This window comes from Lolium perenne, chromosome 6 (genome assembly GCF_019359855.2).
Source record: "Lolium perenne isolate Kyuss_39 chromosome 6, Kyuss_2.0, whole genome shotgun sequence".
NCBI lineage: Eukaryota > Viridiplantae > Streptophyta > Magnoliopsida > Poales > Poaceae > Lolium > Lolium perenne.
In genome coordinates this window covers 133,902,165-133,916,523 of record NC_067249.2, presented here as the reverse complement: position 1 = coordinate 133,916,523, position 14,359 = coordinate 133,902,165, and the positions used below count along the sequence as shown (strand labels likewise).

The 14,359-nt window shown below is 45.1% G+C and overlaps 1 protein-coding gene across 1 annotated transcript; it reads right to left on the bottom strand.

Annotated features, from left to right (window-relative positions):
• Positions 1–9,099: 9,099 nt before the first annotated feature.
• On the bottom strand, positions 9,100–13,992 carry LOC127334486 (immune-associated nucleotide-binding protein 9). The gene is made up of 6 exons (XM_051360941.2): positions 13,814–13,992; positions 11,876–12,108; positions 10,523–10,791; positions 10,266–10,430; positions 10,060–10,182; positions 9,100–9,506 (listed from the first exon to the last, which is right to left on the bottom strand). The coding sequence occupies exons 2-6, from the start codon at positions 12,096–12,098 to the stop codon at positions 9,294–9,296; spliced, it is 993 nt and encodes a 330-aa protein (XP_051216901.1). The 5' UTR covers positions 12,099–12,108; positions 13,814–13,992; the 3' UTR covers positions 9,100–9,293.
• Between the last annotated feature and the right edge of the window lie 367 nt (positions 13,993–14,359).

Genomic DNA, 14,359 nt, shown 5'->3' with positions numbered 1-14,359 from the left:
AAAAGCTTGAACTAACTAATTAACAGAATATGTGCAGTCACCCAATGTTTGAAAAGAGTGGCTAAGTTGTTTCATGGCCGTCAGTTCTGCATTCGTGCTAAGTCAATGGCCGCGTATTTGAACTACATGCAGGTCGTGTTCTAAAGTTGCAGGAAGAATTGGTAGGGTGCAAGAAAAATTTAGAAGGTATTACTTAGAAAAGAACATGGAATACAAAATCAAATCTGGTTGCCAAGATTTTAGGCTAAATTAACGGGAAATTTTGTGGGACTTGATGCATCAATAAATGACTTTCTAATTAATAGTCCACATTGCCTCTTTAAATCAACGGCTGGATTTTAAATCATACCACTCACCTCATGTGGGTAGTAAAAGGTACCGTAAAACAAACCTTTTTTTTCACGGAGTAACAACAGAAGCGATTGATTTTTCACCTATAAAGAAGAACCCATCAGCAGTGACGGATCCATGTAAAAGGTGTGTGGTTAGTTGACCCCACAACTTTTTTTATTGCAGAACACCTTGGGTAAGAAGACAACAATTTGGGTAAATTTGTACATGTCTGGCCCAATAACTTTTTACTGCAAAACCCCTTAATACATGTTGTAAGAAGACAACAATTTAAGTAATTTGTACATTAGCACTTGACCCCGCATTTTGTTTTTGTAGAACCCCTCAATACATGTCGTAAGAAGACAACAATTTGAGTAAATTTATACATTAGTACATGTCAAACCCCACGGAGTAAATGATGTAAATCTAACCGTAGAGAGTTCATACACTATTGGGATAATACTGGTTGGCCAAACTATTGGTACGTATTTTTTGTCTGTTGAAAACGCAGCCTCGTCTGGCGGAAAACAAAACGCTAGTCTCCAGACGCCATGAGTGACAGTAATTACAGTCATGGAAACCATCCGTGCCCGAATAGGATGCTCAGGGCGCTCCGGGGCGGACCCAACAACAGCAACACGCCCCACTTGTGGCAGCATCGCCACGTTCACCGCTCAGGGCATCTTCAACGGCGCGATTCAAATGATGCGTTGGGCCGTCTGTTTTAGGTTGTTTGGATGGTCGAGCGGACACGCGGACAGTCCGCGTGTCCGTTTGGGTCGCACGCTGCGCCCAATGCGTGGACGCAGCGCATATGTAATAAAAAACCAAAAATGAAAATGAAAAAGGAAAACAACAAAAAATTAATTTAAACTAGTTGGTAGTTAAACTTAGCCCTATTTTGGGCAATTTTTACACAAAAGAAAACCTTATATGGGCTTTAAACTAAAAAAAAGTAAACCCTAGCTAGGGTTTGCGAGCACGGTGGCCGACGGCAGTACTACCCCCAGTAGTACTCGTCGTCGGCGTCGATGACGACGACGCCCCCCGGCGGCGAAGCGTTGTTCCGGCTCGAAACGCCGGAGGGCGGCGGGGACTCCGGCCAGGGCGACCACTGCGCCCTTTCCCAGGCGGAGTGCGGGTTCGGCGGGCTCGCCGGCTGCTGATCATGCCCTCCGTGCGGACTCCTTGCGGAGCTGCTCCTCCTCCTCCGCCGGAGCGCCGCCCGACGCGTGTCCTCCTCCCTGCGGCGCACCATCTCGAGGAAGGCCCACGCCTCCGCACAGGGCGTTCTCCTGGGCCTTCTGGCCTTCTCCGCCAGGGCGGAGGTGCGCGGCGTCTCGGCGAGGTGCGGCCATTTGGCCGGCTCGTCGAGGTCGCATCGCTCGCGGGACGTCGCGAGCGCCGCCGCGGCCTCCGGTCGTCCTCGTCCTCCTGGCCGCTGGGCTGCGGCAGGCCGCCGCTGGGCTGCGGCTCGTCGATGTCTGCCGCCGGGGCGCCGGCTGCGTGCGAGGCCGCGCCGTCGCCGACGTGAAGCACGTGTGCTGCGCGCATCGTGCTCCACCTCGAACCACAATCCCAGTTGGGACTTGCGTCGCCGTACGCGGGGTCCTCCTGGAGGTCCGCCGGCAGCTGCGCGCGGCCGGACACCGGGATGGGCAGCACCGGAACCCGATCTGGGCTCAGGTGCCAGCCGTGGGGGAGGTGCACATCCCCCCACGGCATTGGGACGCCAGCGTCCCAGAACATCTGCGCCACCGCTACGGTGACGTAGATCCGGTCGCGTCTGGGTGTCGCCGGCGACCCCATGGCGAACGCCAGCGGCGCGACTGGCCGACTGCTGCCGGTCTCGTGGTCGTTGGCGAACGGCTCGAACTCACGCTTCGGGGCCATGGCGGCGCGGAAGCTTCGAGCTCACGCGTGCGGCCAGAGTGGAGAGTGGGGACTGGATAGGGACAGTCTCCCTCCCAGTCCACATTTAATAGGACTGGGGCACTGACATGTGAGCCAGCCACGCGGACCAGGCGGACACGTGAGGACGCCGCGTGCCATCCGCGGCCACGCAAACCCGACCCGGATTTGGACCGGGTTTGCGTCGTTCCGGACGCCGCGGTCATCCACTTTTGTGGTGAACCGCATTTTTGTCCGGCTGAACCCATCCGAACGCGCGGGCGGGGGATGGATCACCCCGTTGTAGATGGAGCAAAGACTCTTTGTTGCGAGGAAAAGAGAGAAAGGACTCCGTCCAATCCGCTCCATGCCCGGCGGCCCCGCGCGCCAGCGTCAGGCACACTGGAACGGGAATCTTCCCTGGCGTGCGTCGCGTGGGGCATGGTACGGCACGCTCTCTCTCTCTCTCCCTCTCTCCGGGTTTAGCTAAGCTGCGGATCCTCTGCGCGCGGCGTCATCGTACTTTGCCCAATTCGGCTGGTGGCGCTTCTTCCCGAAGCTCGTACAGCAGCGCACGCCACCGTCGGCCGCGTGACCGCCTCATCGGCCGTCACGAAACGCGCGTGTGCTTGCTTCGAAACGGATCGTGGAGCGGTCAAGGGGGAGGAGAACATCAAGGGAAAGAAAGGCCACGTGTACCAACTATAGCACTTATCTTACCTTTGTTCGCGAATGTTTTACTTATAGATGATATTTATATCCATAAAAATTAGTATGTGTGAAACTGAGCAAGTGAGGAGGGAGTACTTGGGAGTGGATGGATGCCAGCGAGAAACCGACGATCGATCGCAGGGGAGCAGCTAGCTAGGTGGCAGCAGTGGCGGCCGGCCGGTCCTTGTTCATTGGTGCTACAGTAGCTGTGGGGTGGCCGCGCGCCATTAACCAATCGGTATACCTCCCTTGGGGCAAAGCCTTGGATGAGCGTGACCCTAGTGTTGGTGCTTGTCTCCCCGGCCGGGCCTATGCTATGCTGCGTTTCTGTGTCCAACTCGATCGTGTCGGCGTTCATCTCTTGCTCGCCAGGGCAGCCGCGCGCGCCTCCACAACATGTTTCCTTCACTGTAGTCTGTAGCACACGTACAGAATGACTAGTACTACTAGCATCCATCGTGTCGATGTCTGATGCGATACACTGCACAAAACAATGTACTCTCCCTCCTCGGAGTATGAATTACATGTGCGTGCACACATTTAAATTGGAGAGAAGACGGTAATTCGATCCACGAAGTTGTCCCAGACACGAGGGGGACATGCAAATCCTGAATCGCGGGTCACAAATTAAGTTGCAATGCGAGAGCGTTTCGGTCACTACCTCACGACGGCAGTTGGTTTTCTGACGTGGCCGACTGTTTTTTTGCGACACTTTTCTAAAATTTTATTTTTTCTTCTTTTTGCCTCCTTGGTCTCTTTCCTCATTTCTGGATGACCCGTCGCCACCACCATCCGCAACAGAAGCGTGGGTGAACAGAGAGGCACTGATCTAGAGAGCGAGCATGTGGATGACGATTGCCGGAAACACGTGGACAGAGGGTCACCAGACGTGACATCGGAGACACTCCGAGGGCCAGACCACCGTTGCATGCACACGACGGCTCCAGGAGAAACTAGGAGAAGTCTAGGAGGGCTGGTGCTAACCATGGGGTCGATTTAGGTCTCGGTCGGGATGGAGGAGGTAGGAGGAAAGCCAATCGGTCGGGATGGCAAGCTTTGGACGGTGACGGGGTAGAAGAGGATGCAGATGGTAGATAAGGAGGGCTATGGCAGATTCTTCGTGCGAGGAGGAGCGGGGCGTCAAGGTGGAGCTCCTGGGCGCGTCGACTTGGCTTGGGGAAGGCTACAACGATGGCGTGTCGGGCGGTGGTGAAGGCGGCACAAGGAATCTGCACTGCGTCCGGGGGCTACTTTGCCCTTGCCCTGATGCGACTCGAAAAGTGACTTTGGCACATGAGCACCAGTTCTCCCGATTTTTGAAAAACCTATTTTTGAGATTCCAAAAAAATGAGCTTAAATCTGCACATACATAGAAATCTTCTAAATATACTGTAAAAATATCGGAAGAAAATATGTTGTATTATGAACTATATAAAAAATATAAATTTCTAACAAAAATTGTCCCTATACACAGCCATAAATTTGTTTTTTCTATAGCTAAAAATACAATAATTTTTAACGAAACTTCGCACGAGTATTCATGGAATAACTTTTATGATTTTTTGAAACATAAAAATATAGTTTTCAAATATTTAAAAAACAGAGAGCACTGGGCGTCCGATGCGAGTGAGAAATAGACGATCGGGGATGTACTACTAGGTATAGTGGCCGGACGGCAGTCCTTGTCCATTGCTGTTGTGGGGTGGCCACCATTAACTAATCGGTGTAGCTCTCTTGGGGCAAAGCTTTGGACGAGAGTGACCCTAGTTTTGGTGATTGTCTCCCCGGGCATATGTGTGTGCCCTCACCATGCGTTCCTTTCTCTTTCAGCATTTGCCTCCTGGCTTTTCGCTGCACCATGTTTCTTCAGAGTAGTTATGTGTGTACACACGTTCAAATTGAATGCGATATATGAAATTATCGCAAAAAAACTGCATTATCGTGGCACACGTGAACAGCAAAAGGATGGCCGATCGTAGGAGGGAAGCCATAAAATTTTAGCCGTGTGTTGTGATCCATTTGAATTACAAGACCTATGCGAGCGAGAGCGATCAGGGACGGAGCTGCCTTGAGGCCAATGGTGTCAGCTGACCCCAACGAAAAATGTGAAATCCTTCACTATTTAGCATTATGTAGTGTTAGTTTATAGAGGCTAACACCAGTGCAATAGAGATATTATACTAATGACCCCAGTGCTATTATTTTTCAGATTCATCCATGGAGCGATGGATGATTCACTCTGCATAGTTTTTTTTTTTTTTTTTGCGAAAATCACTCTTCATAGTTAATTAAGGGTATGTATTTCTGGCTTATCTTCACGCAAAATTATTTTGGGAAATTTTCAGTGTTTTAAAATAGCTTTTTACGAAATATTTTTCTTGTCTTTATTACACTGCTCACAAAAAACATCTTTCTTCCACAAAATTTTGTGTGTACGGATGTCTGGATGTACGATTACACAAAAAAAAGTATTTTGAAAATGTATTTTTTATAATAGGTTAGACGCATGAGCCAAAACACCATATCCAAGAGGCAACAGGGTTAATATGTTTGGTGATCAACATTTCCTTTTTTACTTGGCAAATCATGTTACAGAGAGACGGGTGACACCGTAAGTCCGTAACACACGTGCTCTCCAAAAGAAGAATTTTCCTATCAACAGCCCGCATAAAGACTGTTCCCCGATCTATACGTATCAATACATGTAGACAATTATTCTCATGCTTTGTTATCCTTACACGTTACAAATACTATATGCGAAGACCAGAAGAGAGACTGTCCGTGTCATATGTTGTTGTCCGAAAGAAGAGACCAATGTCTATACCGCATCCTTCTCAAGGAAGTCCTTGTTGCAATGCAATTATAAAAAATCTGGATCTCCACTGCGCATAACATAAATGACCTACACTCGGGAGTAAGACTAGTCACAATGCATAGTATCATATAGAAGTATCATAGAAGTATCATGTTTATGATACATGTTATTATGTCCACAATGCATGGTATCATATGCTAGTATCATAATCTTCATATATTAATTGATTTGTAGAATCTCAATGCAAATATATGTACAAGATTTATTTGGCATTAAATTTTCTAGTACTACGTGCTATGATACGGTATCTACCTATGATACTACTATCATCTCTCTCATCTTTAATCACGCTGCCACATCAGCTTTTTGCATGCATGTGATGCATGATACTACCTATGATACTCCTATTGTGGGTAGTCTAAGAAGACAGACCCTCCTAGCTAGTCTCGTAAGGAGTACCTGGCTACCTAGCTAGCTGTACCATTGATGGGCACAGTCACAATCTCACTAGCCACTGATGTGCACAATCACAATCTTACAAACACTCAGCCCCTAGCTTGAGCTACTCTTGCTCGTGCCTCCTGGGTGCAGGTAGCGACATTGCTAATCTATTACTAGTAAATGAGCCACCGTTGAGACAAACGGCGATGTGATTTGATTAGGCGCTGATTAGACAAACGGTCATGACGAGGAGTCAGAAAGTCAAGCTCAGAATTAGAAAATCACGAGAGGCCAATCAAAATGTATCAACGTACCGAGACAAAAGGCATGCTGCGTGGGCCGAAGTACTACTGGTTTAACTAATTAATTAAGGCCTGCTCCTTTGCGAGACAACTAGATTAGATTAATTAGTTGTCAAGTGGACTAGGGTGCTCAATTAGTTTATTGATAGTTAATCCATGACAATGACGGTTTTTCTCTATCCAAAAAGATGTATAATTGCATGCACAGAAATCACTTCACCTAAAACTGAAGCTGATGCATGGAGAAAACCCCTGAACAAAAAGTAAGCTGCAATATTTTTATTTTGCGCCGTGCATCAGTTTTGTTGTAAGTTTCACCAACTAAATCTCCATAAGTAACTTCATGATACCAAAACATGTGAAGTAAAAGCCAACACCACCAGAATACAAGTAGTGCATTATTATAACAAGTCTTAAAATTCTAAATTCAACATAGTTCACCGCAAAAGTTCACCAATCACAACACAAACTTCATCCAAAACAAAACAAAAAACACACTACATAACTACGGTCGGTATTTCATAAATGCCACTTACATATATAATAGAAAAAAGTATTAATCAAAATTACCATGTCAATATTTCGGGTAGCACCTCGTTCACACCGAGCTCGCCAAAACCGATGGTGCGACTTCGAATCTCGTGCGAACGACAAAAGGACGAGTTGGTTACGCATGACCGACTTCACGAGGGCCATCGGTGCCGCTTGGCGAGGCCAGATGGGCACGTCACTCTTCACTTTGGAACAAAATGTTAGACTCTAGTGTCTATTTGGAGGGACGAATAAGTCATCATAAACTCTTGAAATTTGGAGCGCGCCTCTTTTTCTTCTTCTTTTCGTCCATGTAGCATAAACCCTAGAATTTTAGAATTGTAAAAGAGAAATGCACACACTTTTGACGTGTGGCTCTTTTTTCTTCTTCTTTTTGTCTGTGTAGCATAAACACATAATTTTAGAATTGTAAAAGAGAAATGTGAAACAAAAAGCCAGGCGCTGACCGACGCTAATGTCTAGCGCATGCCAACACGAGGGGTGCAATTGCGCTATTTTTTTTCTTACGACTGTGCCCTTCATAGGGGTTCTTTTCACTGCATATTTTTCGTCCACGCACTCTTTTGATGCGTGGCTCTTTTTTTTTCGTCCCGTGCGCACACTGTGGTGCTGGGTCACGGGCTGGGCTCGGTGGCCTCTTTTAGTTGTGCCTTAGGCATCTTTCGCAGCTGACAGCCGTGCACCATCCTCGTGTTGGCGATGGAACCAGCAGAATTCGGCCTAATAAACAGGTCAGATTTTAATTCAACTTCCGGTGTGGTACTAAATAATGTGCGCAGCGAGTCGCCCGGTCGATTTCGCGTCCCGCACCGGCCTCCCTGGAAATCTCGGTTGAGGCCCAATTATTAGTGGGCCCGTCTCAGGCCCCCGAGGCCCGTTCACCCTCCATCCTCGTCTCATGCTCTCATCTCGTCTCGTCGCCGCAAATCCGATCTCGCTCGATGGACAGGCTCTTGAACGCCGGTAGGAGCTTGCCCAGCAGCCGCATCTGGAAGTGCGACACCATGAACTGCACCTCCCCGCCGTACTTCTTCGCCGTCAGGAACAGCGGCAGAGTCACGTCCGTGGAGCTCCCGCGGTCCGGGAACACCAGCGCCGGCCGTGCTGTTCTTGACCAGCGGAGCAGTCCCCGGTCGTCGACCGCACGCTGATCTCGGGCATGGCGTTGGCGTCGGCCGGCCTTGCGCGGATAAGGGTTAACGCGCCACTCCTCGCCGGCTCGCCGCCGGCGCCGTCCAGCTCGACGCCAGGTCGCATAGCGGCTTGCGCCAACGACGCCTCCGGACCTTAAATTCAGACCAAAAAAACACGTTGTTGCTGCTCGTTACTTGGTCTCTTGCTGAGCCGGAGGAATCACCTGGAACTAGCAACAGCATCCTGCACTTGCAGCTGCCCATCCTCAGGAACACCTGATCGGAAAATCTTGTCAAACTCTGGATGGACTTGATCATTAAGGCATCTTCTATCTATTGGATCCGGAGGTTCCGATGTAGAGACTTGGTAGTACAGGAGTTCAGACGTAGTAACTGGGGTGAAGGCGGTTGGAAGTACCGTACTATGCACTTGTTCTTCATATCTATGCTTCTGTCTTTTCTTCCTTTTCTTCCCGGGTTTTCTCTTGGATGGCTGGTTTTGGTCTCTCATGCATCTTCGACTTCCTCATGTGTAAAGGGCAGGAGGGTTGAACACATGTAAAGGAGAAGACTGGTATATGAACACATGTAGTAGAGAAGATTCACCTTTGATGCCATTGATAACAGCCCTATGACCTTGATTGGAGGTGAAGGACGATAATCGATGGACAGTAGGGAGAAAGCGTCAGCCTGGCCTAGCACGCACGCTGGGTTCTCCTGTTCGGCAGCAAAGTTGCTTCAGTAGCTTCCCAGGCTAACTTGGTGACCCTACAACACAAGAGGATTGTATTTTCTTTCAAAGAAAAAGGCAACTTCCAACTGTGGCTGTAGTGCAAGTATAAACCACAGGAATTTGGGGGGCTATTCAGAGAATCAAACATGCAACATTCTCTCCTCATGACACAGCAAAAAAAACACATGATACTCAAAAGTATACACCGCAACCATTATATATAGTATATAGTACGACACAGGCATTACAGTTCCAGTACTACTAATATAGATGTACGAGATGAGACGCTAAAATTTATCAGTTATTACGGGGCAGGCTTAAGACTACTGAAGCCCTCTATTGACAAATCACTAAAGCATCCGCACGCAACCGAGAAAACAGCTTTACAGAATAGCACACTTGTTACTGGTAGCCAACCGTCTGAATTCCTCGTTTTCCAGTTGGGCCTTCTCAAGGCGCTCTCTGAGCTGACGGATCTCCTCGTCTGACTTCATCCTGGCCTCTGCAGCCACCCTCTCTGCTTCTAATCTTGCGTTCTGTTCTTCCATAAGTTGGCATTGCAGCTTTTCCACCGTGCAGTTTAGCTTGTCTTCCACCTATATCATGAATGTCCAGTCAGAGTTGATGCAATTTCTAAAGTCACTCTAAAGTAGAAAAGATACGTGGACAGCAATTCAATAATTATCGAGAACTTCTAAGGGGATTAAATACATTTTATGTTGTAAATATTAGAACATTTTTCAATAAACTTGGTCAAATATTGAGAGGTTTGACTACAAAGCTATAACTTCATATACAAAGTTATTGTAGTTCCGATGCATCATGTTTTACTTCTAGTACTTCTTTAAAATGAAAGAAAAAGATGATTGCTTCATGAAATATTGATATGTTGAGCCTACAGCTTATGTAAACAAGAAAAATCATCTATAATAGACCTTGAGCCTCGAGGTATCTATAATAGACCTTGAACCTCGTGGTAACTCCATATAGGCTTCAGGCATGATCAACTTAATATGGAATGCCGTTAATCAGTAATATATAAAGGAAGATATGTCATCAATAGTTTATTTCAAACACAGTTTTTAAAATTAAAGTAGGTAACAAAGTGTTGCCTGCTTTTACCAAAACCGATAAAATAGTATCTCTTACCATGGCAGTAATGTTTGCAAGTTGTTCATCCCGAGTTCTGTGGATTTCCTTCTTCAATTCAGATATCTGCTCCTCTGAATATCCCATGGCATCATGAACCTCCTTTTCTCTATCATGCACCTCCTACAAGATGAGGTAAGCATTAACTACAGAAAAATATAGGATAGGGATGAGAATCTCAAACTTCGCTCAACATCATTATTTACCTTAATGCGAGTGAGCATTTGATCTGTAAATGGTTTTCCTCCATTATTTGCACTAACAGAATCAACCACATCAAGCAACGTTTCCAGCTGCTTAGCTTGAATCATTCGGTCCTTGGTCTTGTTGTCAAAAAGAACAACTCTATTTTTGCATAGCTCAACAACTTTCTGTAGACAGAACATGCAAATGTAACTATTTGCACGCAAGCTCAAGAACCTTTCATGCACATTTCAAGAGTTAAAGATGCAAAAGTATATACCTGCAGATATTCCGGGGCATTACTTAGCATGTTCTTCAATTTAGTTTCACCAACTAGATCTCCATAGGTGAAGACCAGGATCAAGTGATCAACAATTTGCTCTCCAAAAAACACTTTAATAGTCTCAATGGTGCTAGAATCTTCTCGAGAAAATCGAGTTGTAGCAGAAAAAACCATCAACACCGCATGTATCCCATCTTTGGCCATGTTCATACACTTGACGATTTCTTTACCAGCATCCTCAGGTGTTACAGTCATGTCAAATAGTCCTATCCAAGTAGTTGAAATGGGTGATTAGCAAAACATAATAAACATGAACGGCCAACAACCTACTCTGTTAAGTACAATGCTGAATTGCGGATCAGTAGTTTTCAGCAAGGAAGATAAATTTACTAGTTTCCTAGTTCACATTGGTCCATGCCCATTAAATACATCGTTCTATTAAAATACAAAATCATATTTCATTCTTTGTCTGTTTCTAGGAAAATATTGCTTCCCTTTATGTTTCATTTTCAAGCATGCAAGAAATGAAGGGGGACTGACATTGACAAATATGGAAAGACGTGAGAAGAATAAATGACAGCTGCAAAATGAACACGGTGCAGGTTTAATTGAAATATCCTGCACTCCTACATTTTCAGAGCAGCATTTCCACTTCAAACTCTCTAATTGCATTAACCCTAAGTCAAAACAAGGAGCAAGAAAAGTGATAATTCACAGCATGATTAATCTGATTAATTGTCTCATTAAAAATTTGAATCTTATACTTTAAGATCAACAAGCTGAATGCCTACAGGTTGCTATGGGCCTAATTAAATAAATCGAATTATGTGTCACATCTGCCCCATACAAATCCATAGCGATAAAAACGACCTGGCGTTAGAAAGAACAAGGCAACTTATTAAACATAGATAGCGAAACCAGAAAGTACAGACATATTTTGCAAACCCTAAATAGAATTGATGATGGATCATCAATCAGGAAATTACGTTTGGTGGACAGTAGAAGGTGTGATGGCAAACTGAGCTTCCCCACAACATCCAATCTTTATAGAAGCACAGATAAACAATAGCAACTAGGTCCAGCGTACACTACCATGCTACAGTAATTTTTAATAGCAAAAAAAAGTAGCAGATGGCTTCTAAATTAACTGCTATTTTGATAAAGAGTGGATGGCATCCAAACATCCAAAGATATTGCATCAAACGTCTCATCAGCATAATCAGAGAAGAAAGCGTGCGATCGATATGTACACGAGATGCAACATAGTATGTAGAATTCACAAATTCAAAACATCTGAATGGTAGATAAATACAAAGATATAGTAGTTACATTCAATACATGCACTCTTACCTGGTGTATCAATAACATTTATGGTGCGGCCATCTTTCAGAGTGGTGCTTCCCATCTGACAAGTATTTGTCACACTAGCATGGGAGTATTCAGACACAAATGCTTCCCGTCCAAGGATACTATTGCCAGTTGCACTCTTGCCGTAGCCAAGCTTTCCAACAAGAACAAGGGTGATGTCAGCACTAGGCAACACCCAGTCGTCATCATAGTTGCTTCCACCCATTGCGAAAAAACTGTTCACAAAATCAGGAATCAGCGACTATGTATCATCATATCTATTATCATGCAATCTCTGAAAAAAAAAGGTAGCATTTGAGAAATGAAAAAAGCAACAACTCCCCCACCACCACTACATGAGTTAAGCATTCCCAACACTGTTAAACTTATACATCAAATTGAGATTATTATTAACATGCGTTGAATTGAACGGTTACGATTATTGTAAGAAAGAAAAGTTATACATCATTCAAAATGAATTAAATTTAAAACGCCGGTTGAATTGAATTGTTACGCATACTTGCGGTATTACTGTCGAAGAAAGGAAAGTTATACATCAATCAAAATGAATTGAATTTTTAACATCGATTGAATTGAATTATTACTCATACTTGCAGTATTGTCAAAGATGAAGTTAACTCAAGGTAATGACAACAACAAAAAAGAAAATAAAACTCAAGATCTTCTAGGTTAATTTTATAGCTTTGCTTCTTGAATCCTCCCGGGTGACTCTCTAAACAGCTATAAATAAAATACACAATATGGCAGACCTTAGAGATGCAAAGGTCATTATGAGTTAACATGTAAAAACAGGTCGACATATTACATCTTGAAATGCAAAAACATGTATCTTTCAAACATACAATAGACAGTACAGAAGGAAAACTGCATGTACAATGATAAATGTTCAGGAGGTTAAGCCTTTGGTATCTCCTAGAAGAGGATCCCGTTTACAACTCAAGAGCCTTAAAAACATAAAGATGGAAAACATCACACACAAAACAAAACACAAAATATCCTGGTGTGAAAAAATGTTACAGTTTTACCAGATTATTACATCGAAACAGAATAAGCAATGGCTATAAGAAACCTGTGGATGGACAATTACTCTTGAACGATTGTGATGAACTTTCAGTAAGAAACAACCTAGCGTTGTAGCAATGTCTAAAACATAACACTACACAAAACAAAGAAAACCGAACAGGGAAAACTTTAGTTCTAGCTCACGAAGAACCAGGGTCGGAAAAACGACAAGCTGCGGTAGTCGCTTAGTCAAATAACAGCCAGACTTGCGGAAAAGGAAAATTTTGATGTCTGAATTAGATTGCATCAAAGTGTTACCAATACAGACAAGCAAACCCTAGCGCTCAAGGTGAAACTACGAGATCAGATTAATCCAGAACCTCCTAAACAAACTTCCTGTACAGTTTTCTTATCCTCTGGAACGGCAGATTAATCATCAGATAAAAGCAACTCAAGAAGGCAGGTTATCCTACAGATTGGGAAGAATCTACTAAGCTGACAACTGGTCAGCAACAATGCATAGCGACGAAGAACCTATACTGCAAACTAAGTATTTTTAGGACATCAGATAGAGACGCAATAACCTAACTCTTAAGCACATGAGATAATCCTCAGTCCAGAAAGAGACCATCAAACTACACAGATAAACAAATCTCTGCAGTCTAGATGCCTAATTACTGGAACACCCACCCCCATCATCACACACGCGCGCGCAGACACGCAAAAATTCCCAACCAAACGAACCCACCCCAATCACTGAATCGGTGAATCGAACAAACACGAAACTAAAAAACTCCAATCCTCTACGTAGTCGGCGAGAACGAAACGAGATTACTGTTAGACGGGACAAGCAGGAAATCCATCTACGCACCAAGGAAATTTGCACCGAAAATTAAGCTGCAGATCGGATGAACTTACGAGGGGCCGAGGGGAAGTAGCAGGAAGGGGAGAGGTCGGGGGAAGACGGGAAGGATTGCTTGGTCTCGAAGAAGAATCCTGCGGGGGCTGGCTTTTTGTTTGGGAAGAAAGAAGTAGAAAACAAGAAAATAATCTGGGAGTCGACTTGGGGTCTTCTCTATCTGCCGACGTATTTGCGGGGCGTTTATATCAGCGGAGGAGGGGGTGCCGTGCGCGTATCGTGACGGACAAAACGAAAACGTAACGCGTGCCGCCGTTCTGTATTGGGGTTTAATCGGGTGCCGTGGCGTCCGTGGAGCCTTCGCCAGCCGTCCGATTGTGCGCCCAGGGTCGTGCACGGATGGGGGACATATTGGTCATGGATTATTATTAGGTTAAAAAAATGCTACTACTTCCTCTCTTCTTGAATCCTTGGTTTAATTGGCAAAGGGTAATTAGGATATCAAAGTTTGAACAGATTCTTTCGCAAGGTTCCCAAAACTACAGGAGATTTTATGTAAAACAGTCTACATGTAGTCATTGTAAAAGCTTGAATTTACATGTTCA

What these genes read in the sequence shown, in the direction of transcription:
- LOC127334486 (XM_051360941.2), bottom strand. Translation starts at nt 12,098, where the DNA reads ATGGGTGGAAGCAACTATGATGACGACTGGGTGTTGCCTAGTGCTGAC. An exon ending in AAATGTTATTGATACACCAG is followed by an intron (nt 10,792 to 11,875) that starts GTAAGAGTGCAT and finishes CTACTTGGATAG; the next exon opens with GACTATTTGACATGACTGTA. An exon ending in AAATGCTCACTCGCATTAAG is followed by an intron (nt 10,183 to 10,265) that starts GTAAATAATGAT and finishes CTCATCTTGTAG; the next exon opens with GAGGTGCATGATAGAGAAAA.